The sequence below is a fragment of the Scyliorhinus torazame genome, chromosome 19 (genome assembly GCF_047496885.1).
Source record: "Scyliorhinus torazame isolate Kashiwa2021f chromosome 19, sScyTor2.1, whole genome shotgun sequence".
Lineage (NCBI taxonomy): Eukaryota > Metazoa > Chordata > Chondrichthyes > Carcharhiniformes > Scyliorhinidae > Scyliorhinus > Scyliorhinus torazame.
In genome coordinates this window covers 92,120,476-92,133,780 of record NC_092725.1, presented here as the reverse complement: position 1 = coordinate 92,133,780, position 13,305 = coordinate 92,120,476, and the positions used below count along the sequence as shown (strand labels likewise).

Here is a 13,305-nt window from a genome sequence, read left to right as displayed (position 1 = left end):
ACCCGAAAACAATTTGATACCGGATCATGGAATCAGTTGTCGAGTCATAATTACATGACTGCGCTAGGATGCGGAGATGGGTCAAGAAGGACTGAAAAGGTTCATCCTTACCCTGAAGCCTCTGTTGGAAGATGTACCGTTCAAAGCTCTCATTCACCTCAATGTCGCAGTGGCTGTCGAATTTCAGCAGAACTGTCATGAACTTTGTCTTGTCTTCGCCATCGCCAAACGTAAGCGAGTTATAGATGTGGATGGCGTGATCCCCCGCAGTCGACAGGAACAGCGCGATCTTTCTGGCATCCGATGCTGCCTCGAGGTCGGAGGCCTCGATGTACAGGAGGAACTTTTGTTTGAAGACTTTCCAGTTGGTGCAGAGGTTGCCGGAGATCCGGAGTTGCGAAGGAGGCTGGATCCTTTCCATGCCGCTGGATGGCTACTTGCTGGTCGTTGCAGATGCACTCGAGGTAGGTTCGTTAGGATTAATAGCACTCTGGTACCATGATGTGTTAAGTAAGTTGGTTCAATGTTGACTGCAACTGGATGCAGTGAAACTAGAAACAGGCTTCTGACACAGGAGATGGTCCAACGCTGTTTTATTGAACTTCCTGATTGCTGTACATAGGCTGTGAGTTGACACTCTTATCAATCTAACTGATAACCTCCTACTGGCTTGACCAGACTAACTCTCTACCTCATGGTGATAGTGCTCACTGGCTTGTGCACCATTACTATCTCAGTAGCTGTATCCTGTAGAGAGAGGGAGAGTCTTAATGCCCTGTGCGCTTTATAGTGGTGGTGTCCTGTCTGGTGATTGGTTGTTATGTGTCGTGTGTGTTCATTGGTTATCCTGTGTGTCAATCACTGCCTGTCTGCATCTCATTATATACATGAGTGGATATTATGACAACCTTTATTACCAGATCGGGAAACAAGAACAGCAGCAGTTTAATTTGGACAGGCACAACTGCTGAAAAAATATTATCGGATTTGCTGCTTTCAATTGACATTAACTTTCTCTCAAGAATCCTAGAAGGGTCGTCATTACTCTGTGGCGCAAGCAGATTGCAGGCTGTCACACTGAATACAAAGCACATTGCGAGCACTCATTACCTCTGTTGTTCTTGCATATGGTGTAGCTGTTCCAGTTTAGTCTTGTGCTCAGCCTCCAACTTACTCAACATTTCCTTGATCACTCCCATGAAGGAGTTGAACTATATTAAAAAGAGAGAAATTCATATTAATTTTTGGAAATTATACAAAGAGGCATATAAAAAAACAAATCATCAATCCTGCGCTGACCATGGGAACAGGGGTTGGAGAAGCGAGCCCTCACAGGATCATATTCTAAAGACCACGGAGAGCAAAAACCAACTGTATGGACTACAGTCCCTTTGGTATTTAAAAAAATCTTTCTGAAGTACTCAGTAAGGCTGCAATTTTTCAAAAGATTGTGCCTTTAGTTTAAGGTGTAACAAATAAATTTGCTGTAAAAAAAGGCCATAATCACCAAACAGTTATGCAAATATGAATTGTTTTGACTTTTAGATGCTTAGCTGTAAGAGCAGTGTTGATGTAAAGTGGCACTGCACAAATCTGAAGAAATTACATCATAAATTAAGAGGCAGGACCTTACTTTTCTTTGAAATGAGGCAGGACGAGGTGACGAGAAGAGCTACCTTCTCTGCTCAGGGGATACATCTTCAGTAGAGTGCAAACAAAGCCCAATTAAACATTTTAGAGTAGTGGCTACCTACATAACAAATGGATTACATTCTAACCTTAGCAACACATGGTTTACAGTCCTTGATGACTGCATGTCTACACTTAAGGTTTGCACGATGAGCATTGCTGAAAAAGAGAGACATCTTTCGAAGCTTTTCTTCTTGCAAACATCAGGACAGATATGCAAGATAAACCAACAGTAAAGGAAGCCACAATTCATACTGCATGAGAAGAGTGCTGATTGGTTGGCAAGTGCACTCAGATCGCTAGAGGCATTACAGCAGAGAACAGTTAACTGCCAAGATTTTGTTTCAAATTCAAACCAGGGAGTTGACACTGATTGGTGAAGGCATTCCCATGGGAACACTCAAAATATAGAGTGGAATTTTCCCTTCTTGGACAAAGGTCCATGGGTAGCATTTCCAGTCACAGAGGCAGACGGGAGTTTGCGTGGTATTGCATGACCCTGGCCTCATGAATTATGCTGATGTATCGCATGGTGGGGCAGGCTAGATGATGTGCACCGTGCCATCATATCCAGACAGCAACTTACTAACAATGTGACGACCAGAATTGCACACAGTACTCCAGCTGTGGTCTCACCAAAGCTCTATACAACTCCCAACATGACCATCCAGCTTTTGTAATCTATGCTTCGACTGAAAACGACAAGTGTCCCACATGCCTTTTCCACCCCGCTATTAACGAGCCCTCCTGCCTTTAAAGATCTATGGGCGAATACTCCAGGATCCTTTTGTTTCTCGGAACTTCCCAGTGTCAAACCATTCACTGATTGCTTCCTTGTCAAATTACTCGTTTCAAAGTGTATCACCTCACACTTTTCAGAGTTAAATTCCATCTGCCACTTTTCTGCTCATTTGACCTTCCCGTCTATATCTTCCTGCAACCCAAGACACTATTAACCACTCGGTCAATCTATGTGTAATCCGTAAAGTTACTGATCCTACCCCCCACAGTCATCTATGTTGTTTATCTAAATGACAAACAATTGGGGACCCCAGCACAGATCCCTGTGGTACGCCATTGGACACTGGCTTCCAGTCACTAAAGCAGCCGTCTGTCATCACCCTCTGCCTCCTACAGCTCAGCCAATTAGAAATCCACCATATCAATTTACCCTGTATCCCACGTGCATTTGTCTTCTTTAGAAGTGTCCCATGTGGGACCTTCTAAAAGGCTTTGCTGAAATCCATGTAAACTACATCAACTACACTGCCTGGTCACATGCTCAAAGAATTCTAATTTATTAGGCATGACCTCCCTCTGACAAAGCCATGCTGACTATTCCTGATCAAACCTTGCCTCTCCAAGTGGTGATAGATTCTCTCCTTCAGAGTTTTCTCCAATAGTTTCCCTACCACTGACGTGAGACTCACTGGTCTGTAGTTCTCTGGCTGATCTCTCACAACCTTTCTTAAATAGTGAGACAACGTTAGCTGGTCTCCAGTCTTCTGGCACCTCCCCTGTGGTCAGAGAGGAAATAAAAATTTGGTTCAGAACCCCTGCAATCTCCTCGCTCAGCATCCTGGGACATAATTCATCTGGATCTAGAGATTTGTCCACTGTTAAGCCTGCCAACACCTCCAAAACCTTTTCACTCCGCGTGTCAATTTGCTCAAGCACCTCACAGTCTCTCTCTCCGAGTTCCATATCTACCTCCTCATTCTCTTGGGTGAAGACAAATGTGAAGTATTCGTTCAATACCTTACCAATGTCCTCTGGCTCCACCCACAGATTTACCCCTTGGTCCCTAATGGGTCCTATTCTTTACTGGTTATCTTCTTCCCATTGATATACTTATAGAATATCTTGTGATAGTCCCTAATCCCCTACTTTTACCAGCCAGAGCTTTCTCAAATCTCCTCTTTCTCTCCAAATTACTTTCTTAAGCTCCATTCTCCACATTTTGTACTCCACTAATGCCTCAGTTAATTTGCTCCCCTTGCACTTGCTAAAAGCCTCTCTTTTCCTTCTCATCGAGAATGTAGGACAAGAGGAACATCCTGTTCCCAGCTACTGGGAGGAGACTACCGAGCAGGGAAATCAACCCTGCATAGGAGCAGTCAGTGCCCAGGGCCTCCAGCGCAGGTTATCCCTCCAATGTCAAGGGAACAACAACATCATTCGCACCACCAGAGTAAGTGAGTCCGCAGCTACTCGCAATAACCACAATGAATGGTACAGGGGAAATGGTCCTCAGTGGCAACACTATATGCTTATGCCTCGCAGGCCCACAGCAGTCCAAGCAGTCTGCAGGACAGCCCACTCTGTCCTCCTCACCTTTCCATGCAGAAAGAGCTTACATGCTGTCTGGAAGGACAGGTGGGGAAGAGTAGTGGTGAGGTGATGAGTGGGGGTGGGGCAGTGAAAGAAGGGGCTCAAGCATTTTTAGTACCAGCAAACTCCGCAAATGATATGCCTCTCTCTGAGCCTTATCTCTATATCTGGATGGGCTCATTGCTCTGGAGGATGGTGGCCCTGAACCCTTCTGGACAACCTGTACTACATCAATGACACCATATAACCCAGTGGGTTGTCTGGAAAAGACTGGAAGCATGAGAGAAACGTGAAATTGCTATGTAAAAATGGATGCTAAATACAATTCCTATCCATCTGTTCTCTTTGAGCAGGAGAAGTTAGGGCATAACCAGTGAGAGAGGGAGAGAGAGAGGGGGGGGGGGGGGGCCTGGCCACATGTGAAGGAAGTGATAAGAATTCAAGGAGCGGGTAGCCCAGCTGGCAGGCATTGAGCAGGAACAGGCCACTGCTAATGGAGAGATTATCATGTAGCCTCCAACCAGTAAGGATATATGCAGGTCAGAGAAACTTAGGGGAAGGTCACCTCCATGTTGGAAGCAGCTCATGCTGTCACTCGCTCTCTCCTCTCTCACTTACAGGTGTCACCAGGAAGAGGGCAAGGGCCAAGCAACAAGAAGCCCTGGCCAGCGCCAACCCAAGCAGAGGGCAGTAGAGCAGAGCTGCTGATTGTCTGTTGCGGGGGAAATTTGCATACGTCCGTGTGCTCACCCTAACTTGAAGGTGCACCTGAGCAAGAGACCCTAGCTGTTCAAGTGAAGCCAAGCATCAGCAGAGGGCAGTAGAGCGGAGATGCTGATTGGCTGTTGCATGGGGAAATTTGCATACGTCCGTGTGCTCACCCTAACTTGAAGGTGGTTTGTGGAGGAGCTGTTGTCAAGTGACACTTAAACCCAAAACACTTCTTCAGTGTTTCCCTCCCTACCCCTCCTCCAACCTAAAAATAACAACCGCTGTAAAGATCAAGAGGAAGGTTCGAGGGCAGGTAGAAGTAGAAAGAAGTTGAACCGTGATGTCACAGTCTGCAGGTAAGGGATTGGCTGGTGACTGGTAAGTAGTTTTTATTTTATTTTCCCTCAGGTGTTATCGTGCGGGGTGCAGAAGTTGCTGAGTGAGTGCTTGCTGAGAAGGGGAGTGAATAACAGGTAAGCTCTTTCTTTCTTTTTCTTTTTTTAATCTAGAGGGGATGGCAGGGAAGGTAGTGCAATGTTCCTCCTGCAGAATGTTTGAGGTGAGGGACGCTGTCAGTGTCCCTGCTGAGTTCATCTGTGGGAAGTGCACCCATCTCCAGCTCCTCAGAAATCGCGTTAGGGAACTGGAGCTGGAGCTGGATGAACTTCGGATCATTCTGGAGGCAGAGGTGGTCATAGATAGAAGCTTCAGGGATGTAGTTACTCCAAAGAATAAAGATAGATGGGTGACGTTGAGAGGGGCTGGGAGGAAGCAGTCAGTACAGGGATCCTCTGTGGTCGTTCCCCTTAGTAACAAGTATACAGCTTTGGATACTGTTGGGGGGGGGGGGGTAAGCCATGGGGTACAGGTCTCTGGCACAGAGTCTGTCCCTGTTGCCCAGAAGGGAAGGGGGGAGAGGAGCAGAGCATTAGTCATTAGAGACTCCATAGTTAGGGGGATAGAGAGGAGATTCTGTGGGAACGAGAGAGAGACTCGCGGTTGGTGTGTTGCCTCCCAGGTGCCAGGGTGCGTGATGCCTCGGATCGTGTTTTCGGGATCCTAAAGGGGGAGGGGGAGCAGCCCCAAGTCGTGGTCCACATAGGTACCAACAACATAGGTAGGAAAAGGGAGAGGGATGTAAGGCAGGAATTCAGGGAGCTAGGGTGGAAACTTAGATCTAGGTCAAACAGAGTTATTATCTCTGGGTTGTTACCCGTGCCACGTGATAGCGAGATGAGGAATAGGGAGAGAGAGGAGTTGGACACGTGGCTACAGGGATGGTGCAGGTGGGAGGGTTTCAGATTTCTGGATAATTGGGGCTCATTCTGGGGTCGGTGGGACCTCTACAAACGGGATGGTCTACACCTGGACCAGAGGGGTACCAATATCCTGGGGGGGAAATTTGCTCATGCTCTTCGGGAGGGTTTAAACTAGTTCAGCAGGGGCTTGGGAACCTGAATTGTAGCTTCAGTATACAGGAGGTTGAGAGTAGTGAGGTCATGAGTAAGGTTTCAAAGTTGCAGGAGTGTACCGGCAGGCAGGAAGGTGGTTTAAAGTGTGTCTTCTTCAATGCCAGGAGCATCCGGAATAAGGTGGGTGAACCTGCGGCATGGGTTGGTACCTGGAACTTCTATGTTGTGGCCATTTCGGAGACTTGGATAGAGCAGGGACAAGAATGGTTGTTGCAGGTGCCGGGGTTTCGATATTTCAGTAAGCTCAGGGAAGGTGGTAAAAGAGGGGGTGGGGTGGCATTGTTAGTCAAGGACAGTATGACGGTGGCAGAAAGGACGTTTGATGAGGACTCGTCTACTGAGATAATATGAGGTTAGAAACAGGAAAGGAGAGGTCACCCTGTTAGGGGTTTTCGATAGGCCTCCGAAAAGTTCCAGAGATGTAGAGGAAAGGATTGCAAACATGTTTCTGGATAGGAGCGAAAGCAACAGGGTAGTTGTTGTGGGGGAACTTTAACTTTCCAAATATTGACTGGAAACGCTATAGTTCGAGTACTTTAGATGGGTCCGTTTTTGTCCAATGTGTGCAGGAGGGTTTCCTGACACAGTATGTAGATAGGCCAACGAGAGGCGAGGCCATATTGGATTTGGTACTGGGTAATGAACCAGGCCAGGTGTTAGATTTGGAGGGAGGTGAGCACTTTGGTGATAGTGACCACAATTCGATTACATTTACTTTAGTGATGGAAAGGGATAGGTATATACCGCAGGGCAAGAGTTATATCTGGGGAAAAGGCAATTATGATGCGATGAGGCAAAACTTAGGATGCATCGGGTGGAGAGGAAAACTGCAGGGGACGGGCACAATGGAAATGTGGGGCTTGTTCAAGCAACAGCTACTGCGTGTCCTTGATAAGTATGTACCTGTCAGGCAGGGAGGAAGTGGTCGAGCAAGGGAACCGTGGTTTACTAAAGCAGTCGAAACACTTGTCAAGAGGAAAAAGGAGGCTTATGTAAAGATGGGACATGAAGGTTCAGTTAGGGCGCTCGAGAGTTACAAGTTAGCTAGGAAGGACCTAAAGAGAGAGCTAAGAAGAGCCAGGAGGGGACATGAGAAGTCTTTGGCAGGTAGGATCAAGGAGAACCCTAAAGTTTTCTATAGATATGTCAGGAATAAAAGAATGACTAGGGTAAGAGTAGGGCCAGTCAAGGACAGTAGTGGGAAGTTGTGCGTGGAGTCCGAGGAGATAGGAGAGGTGCTAAATGAATATTTTTTGTCAGTATTCACACAGGAAAAAGACAATGTTGTCGAGGAGAATACTGAGATTCAAGCTACTAGACTAGAAGGGCTTCAGGTTCATGAGGAGGTGTTAGCAATTCTGGAAAGTGTGAAAATAGATAAGTCCCCTGGGCCGGATGGGATTTATCCTAGGATTCTCTGGGAAGCTAGGGACGAGATTGCTGAGCCTTTGGCTTTGACTTTAAGTCATCTTTGTCTACAGGAATAGTGCCAGAGGACTAGAGGATAGCAAATGTTGTCCCCTTGTTCAAGAAGAGGAGTAGAGACAACCCCGGTAACTATAGACCAGTGAGCCTTACTTCTGTTGTGGGCAAAATCTTGGAAAGGTTTATAAGAGATAAGATGTATAATCATCTGGAAAGGAATAATTTGATTAGAGATATTCAATACGGTTTTGTGAAGGGTAGGTCGTGCCTCACAAACCTTATTGAGTTCTTTGAGACGGTGACCAAACAGGTGGATGAGGGTAAAGCAGTTGATGTGGTGTATATGGATTTCAGTAAAGCGTTTGATAAGGTTCCCCACGGTAGGCTACTGCAGAAAATACGGAGGCATGGGATTCAGGGTGATTTAGCAGTTTGGATGAGAAATTGGCCTGCTGGAAGAAGACAAAGGGTGGTGGTTGATGGGAAATGTTCAGACTGGAGTCCAGTTATTAGTGGTGTACCATAAGGATCTGTTTTGGGGCCACTGCTGTTTGTCATTTTTATAAATGACCTGGAGGAGGACGTAGAAGGATGGGTGAGTAAATTTGCAGATGATACAAAAGTCGGTGGAGTTGTTCACTGCCCATCATCAGAAAATGTGGACATATGAGATACATCAACCTTTTTTGAAAAGGAAATGGCTGCCACTTGCTAATTTTGAAATGTACGTCAAGCTGGAGAAAACGGGATCATTTTGAAGAGCACAGAGGAGGTGGTCTGACCTGGTTAAGATTCAGATTGCTGTCAATGCTGAGGGGTATGAGATGCGGTAGTACTTTTGAGGCCAACTGCTCTTTGGTAATACCCAACTTCTTGTGGCTGAATGTACATTTGTAGATACCTGAAATACAAAAGTGAATTAAAACATTTGTTAAAACTCACTGCCAAATATTATTCCTTACTTACTGGCAAAACCGGCAGCAAGGAATATCCCCCAAAATTTGGCTTGTAGGAGCCTGTCTGGGAGCAGAAAGATCAGAAATAGCAGGTTTTTAAAAACGTACATTTGCCCAGTGCCTTTTCGAAGCAGCTAAAATTAAACATTGAGGCAGGCAGGGGGAAAAAACTGAAAATTACGAGATATTAAAAATTACAGCTGTACATCTCTCAAACACCTGCAACTGCTTCAATATTACAATGGAAAGCAAGGGCAGTAGCAGCAGAGACCGGGCACTCATTCCATCATTCTAGGTTTGATTCAACAACATATTCCAGAGATGAACAGCTAAAGGGTGTCCAAGTCTTTTAACTTTGCAACAGTCACACTGCTGCATCTCCTTGGGCCTCAGAGGCCACTTGAAAGTTAAATATTTGTTTTGATTTATTGGCAAAACATTTGTTAACTCTCCTGAGAAGGGCCTTGAGATGTTTTACCATGTTAAAGACACTAAATAAATGAAAGTTACTGCGTTGTTTGCTACTCAAGTCAACTGAAATTACATTTGAGAAACACTGCAACATAAATTACTTAAACAGTCTCACCTAAAATTCCCATGAGAACTGCAGGCTCCCGGGATGGAATCTGCTGTAAGAAAGGAAGTATCTCATCCAGGACAAACCACTTGTCCAGGTACTCCAGGAGCTTGCCTAAGCAAACCAATGAATTTACGCGCACCTGTAGAGATTGGAAGCAGAATACAAGTCAAGGTAACGTAACGGATTAACATCCTGAAGAAGAGCTAAACAGTTACTACTGTCGAGTTAGAAGTTGGCCAAGTTTATCGCAGTGAGCTTATTTTTAAATTTAGAGTACGCAATATTTTTTTCCAATTAAGGGCCAATTTAGCATGGCCAATCCACCTACTTGCAAATCTTTGGGTTGTGGGGGTGAGGCCAACGCAGACACGGGGAAAATGTGCAAACTCGACAGACAGTGACCCGGGGCCGGGATCGAACCCGGGGCCTCAGCGCTGAGAGGCAGCAGCGTTAACCACTATATCACTCGCCGTCCCTATCCCAGTGAGCTTATGAGACCAGAGATGTCCCAATTTAGGCAGAAGAAACAGGTGACTTATACTGGGAGTGGCAGTGAATAGGCATCAACAACAGTTGTGATTTGAGCAGGAGGATAGAGGAAGACAGTCAGTTTTCTGTGTCCTTTGGTAGGTAACTCATGCTGGAATTGTGCATGTATACATATTACATACAGCAGCTATGGGGACAATTTGGCTTAGCTGCGACTTTGAGTAATTTGTCAGTGGCCATTGCCACATTAGGGCTATATGGGCTAGCCAACCAGCTTACACCCGCTGCTACAAGGTCTCTAGGAGTGAGCAGAGGAGAAAAAGGGGCATAAACAAACTGGTGACCATCCTTAATTATTGCTTGCACTTTGTAACCTTTCATCAGGCAATTTCACGACAGCATTTGTTAAACAAAATGTACTGCAGCTTGCAAGTTTCAGAAAAAGGTGAATCATTCTGTTTAGCATCAAATAGTATCGCATTACCAGCTGCTCCTGAGTCAGAAGATAATGTTAATTAATGTTCTATCACCTGTGGTTTAGTGGGCCACACTCTCATCTCCAAGTATAAAGATTGTGACTTCAAATCCCACTCCAGAGACCTGATCACAAACAAATACCTAGGCTGACACTCCAGTGCAGTACTTAGGGAGTGCTCCACTGTCAGAGGTGTCAGATGAGATGTTAAATCAAGACCCATCTGATCTCGCAGGTGGACGGAAGAGATACCCTGGCACAATGTTTGAAGTATAAGAGAGTGCTTCCTGGGGCGCTAGCCAATATTTATCATTCAACCAAATTCACTTCAAATAATGCTCTGGTCATTATCCCAGTGCTGATTTTAGGAGCTTACGATGCGCTTCTTGGCAATTGCATGTCTTACACTTGAGAAGTATTTAATTGGGCATAATGTGTTTTGAGACATTATGAAATTGTGAAAGGCACTATATTAAGTACAAGCCTTTCTTTCATAGTCCCAAGTCAAGTTTAAGCACATTAACCTTCAATCCACTGGAGAAACCTGCAGGGAATCACTGTAAAGTTGTTTATCTAAATGATAATGACTGCAAGAATACAAGTCCACTTACTGCAAGGGAGGAGGTCTGTAAACTAGTACTCTTAATGCGTGGTATTAAAGCATTCTTCATGGATGGATAATCTACCAAGTTTGCAAACGTGGGAATTATGTTGAGGCAGAGTTCCTAAAAGGCAAAGAAGATAACTCAGCAAATGTTCACAGTCATCACAGCAATCCCCGTTTCATTTTAACCAATGATTGGAGTGAAGAAAGGCAGGAGAGAAAATATCCAAAAACAATTAATCCTCATGAGCCCAAAGCTGGACAGAAAATGCAGAATTCTGAACTTGGAAATAATTTTCTGCTTGATGCTTATTGAGCTGAGCCTGTAGGCCAACATGATGTAGGATGCAGGGATGTACGGTGACACAGTGGTTTGCACTGCTGCCTCACAGCTCCAGGGACCCGGGTTTAAGTCCGGCCTTGGGTGACTGTGCTGAGCAGAGTTTGCACATTCGCTCTGTATCTATGAGCGTTTCCTCTGGATGCACAGTCCAAAGATGTGCGGATTAGATGGATTAGCCATGCTAGTGTCCAAGGTTAGGTTGGGGTTATACGAATAGGGTGGGGGGGTGTGCCTCAGTAGAGTGCACTTTCGGAGGTCACTGCAGATTTGATGAGCGAATGGCCTCCTTCTGCATTGAAGGAATTCCTAACTAGGTCACTTGGCCCATCGGGTCTGCTCTGCCATTCAACTCCACTTTCCTGCCTTATTCCTATAACCCTAGATTCCCTTGCCGATTGAAAATCTGTCTATCTGAGCCTTTGCACCCTCTCCGTAAAGAATTCCACAGAATTCCTCCTCATCTCCATCTTAAATGGGTGACCCCTTATTCTGAGATTATGTATATTATCTTCAAGTGGTGGCATATCTCTAGACTGCACACCTGCCTGATGAGACATTAAACAGAGGGCCCCACCTGCCCTCTAAGTGCATGCAAATATTCAAAGGTTGCTCTGCAACTGCTTAGGGGAGCTCTCTAGTTTTCTGACCAATCAATAAATGCTTAAAAACAACCATCTGGTAATCATCACTATGCTGTTTGTGGGAGTTTGCTGTGAGAAAATTGACTATTGGATTACATAGAACATACAATGCAGAAGGAGGCCATTGGCCCATCGAGTCTGCACCGACCCACTTAAGCCCTCACCTCCCACCCTATCCCTGTAACCCAATAACACCTCCTACCTTTTTTGGACATTAATGGCAATTTAGCATGGCCAATGCACCTAACCTGCATGTCTTTGGACTGTGGGAGGAAACCGGAGCCCCCGGAGGAAACCCATGCAGCCACGGGGAGGACGTGCAGACTCCGCACAGTGACCCTGTGGGGAATCATACCTGGGACCCTGGTGCTGTGAAGCCACAGTGCTAGCCACTGTGCTACCGGTGCTGTCCATCATTTTTCCCTAAATTAAAACAGTTACAACACTGCAAAGGTACTTCATTGGCGGTGAAGTAGGACACTGAGGCAGTGATGGGCAACCTAGTGGCCCTCTGTCATCTCAGAGGGTCACAAGATTTAAATCAGGCATGTTTACTACCCATGTCCTCATGAGTAAGACTGAATACATTCAGGGCTCGTCAAGTATTTTGTAATGAGTTATAAAACATGCTTAAATGATCATATTAATAGAACTAACAACTTCAAATGCTAAAGCAAAATAATATTTACATTTTGATTGGACACAGAGGGAGGTGCACGGCTCTCAGTCAATGTTGTTGTGCAATCAGCACGCACCTCACTTCACATGCCTATGCTTTATGTGCCTATCAATTCCCTTATACCGGTAAGGAAAAAACTGCAGACGGGAACCAGTGGATCTGGAACAATGCACAGGGGCAATGGTCTCTCGTGAGCAGTACTCAGAACCCTGATGGGCCGCATGTAGCCCCAGGACGCTGGTTGCCCACCATTCCACTGAGGGCACGAAAGGTGCTATTCTAAATATCCTTTCTTTTTTGTTTGCAGTCCCAAGATACAGTAGACCCTTAAAATAATTTATAGTTGTTTGCATCACAAAATTGATTGACGGATTGATTGATCGATTTATTGTCACATGTACGCCCGAATTACAAAGAAAAGTATTTTTCTGCGTCCAGGGAACGTACACAGTACGTACATAGTAGACAAAAGAATAATCAACAAAGTACATTAACAAATAGTGATTGGTTACAGTGCGGAACAAGGGCCAAACAAAGCAAATACATGAGCAAGAGCAGCATAGGGCGTCGTGAATAGTGTCTTACAAGGAACAGATCAGTCCGAGGGAGAGTCGTTGAGGAGTCTAGTGGCTGTGGGGAAGAAGCTTTTCTTATATCTGGATGTGCGGGTCTTCAGACTTCTGTATCTTCTGCCTGATGGAAGGCTCTGGAAGAGGGAAACCATGGGTGTGAGGGGTCTCTTACAATGCTGTCGGCCTATCTGGGGCAGCGGGAGGTGCAGACAATCAATGGGAGGGTGGCAAAGCTTGTGTAATGCGTTGGGCTGAGTTCACCACACCCTACAGTTTCTTGCGATTTTGGGCTGAGCAGTTGCAATGCCAAGCTGTGTTGCAGCCGGATAGGATGCATC

General features: G+C 45.6%; 1 protein-coding gene across 3 annotated transcripts in view; it reads right to left on the bottom strand.

Moving 5' to 3' along the window:
• scyl2 (SCY1 like pseudokinase 2) overlaps window positions 1-13,305 on the bottom strand; it is a 100,060-nt gene that overhangs the window by 26,197 nt on the left and 60,558 nt on the right. For all 3 annotated transcript variants that reach the window (XM_072484757.1, XM_072484759.1, XM_072484758.1), the window contains 4 exons: window positions 10,740-10,853; window positions 9,171-9,303; window positions 8,411-8,529; window positions 1,111-1,211 (listed from right to left, as the gene is read on the bottom strand). In XM_072484757.1, the coding sequence (XP_072340858.1) occupies window positions 1,111-1,211; window positions 8,411-8,529; window positions 9,171-9,303; window positions 10,740-10,853 (467 nt within the window). The remainder of the gene's footprint in view (window positions 1-1,110; window positions 1,212-8,410; window positions 8,530-9,170; window positions 9,304-10,739; window positions 10,854-13,305) is intronic.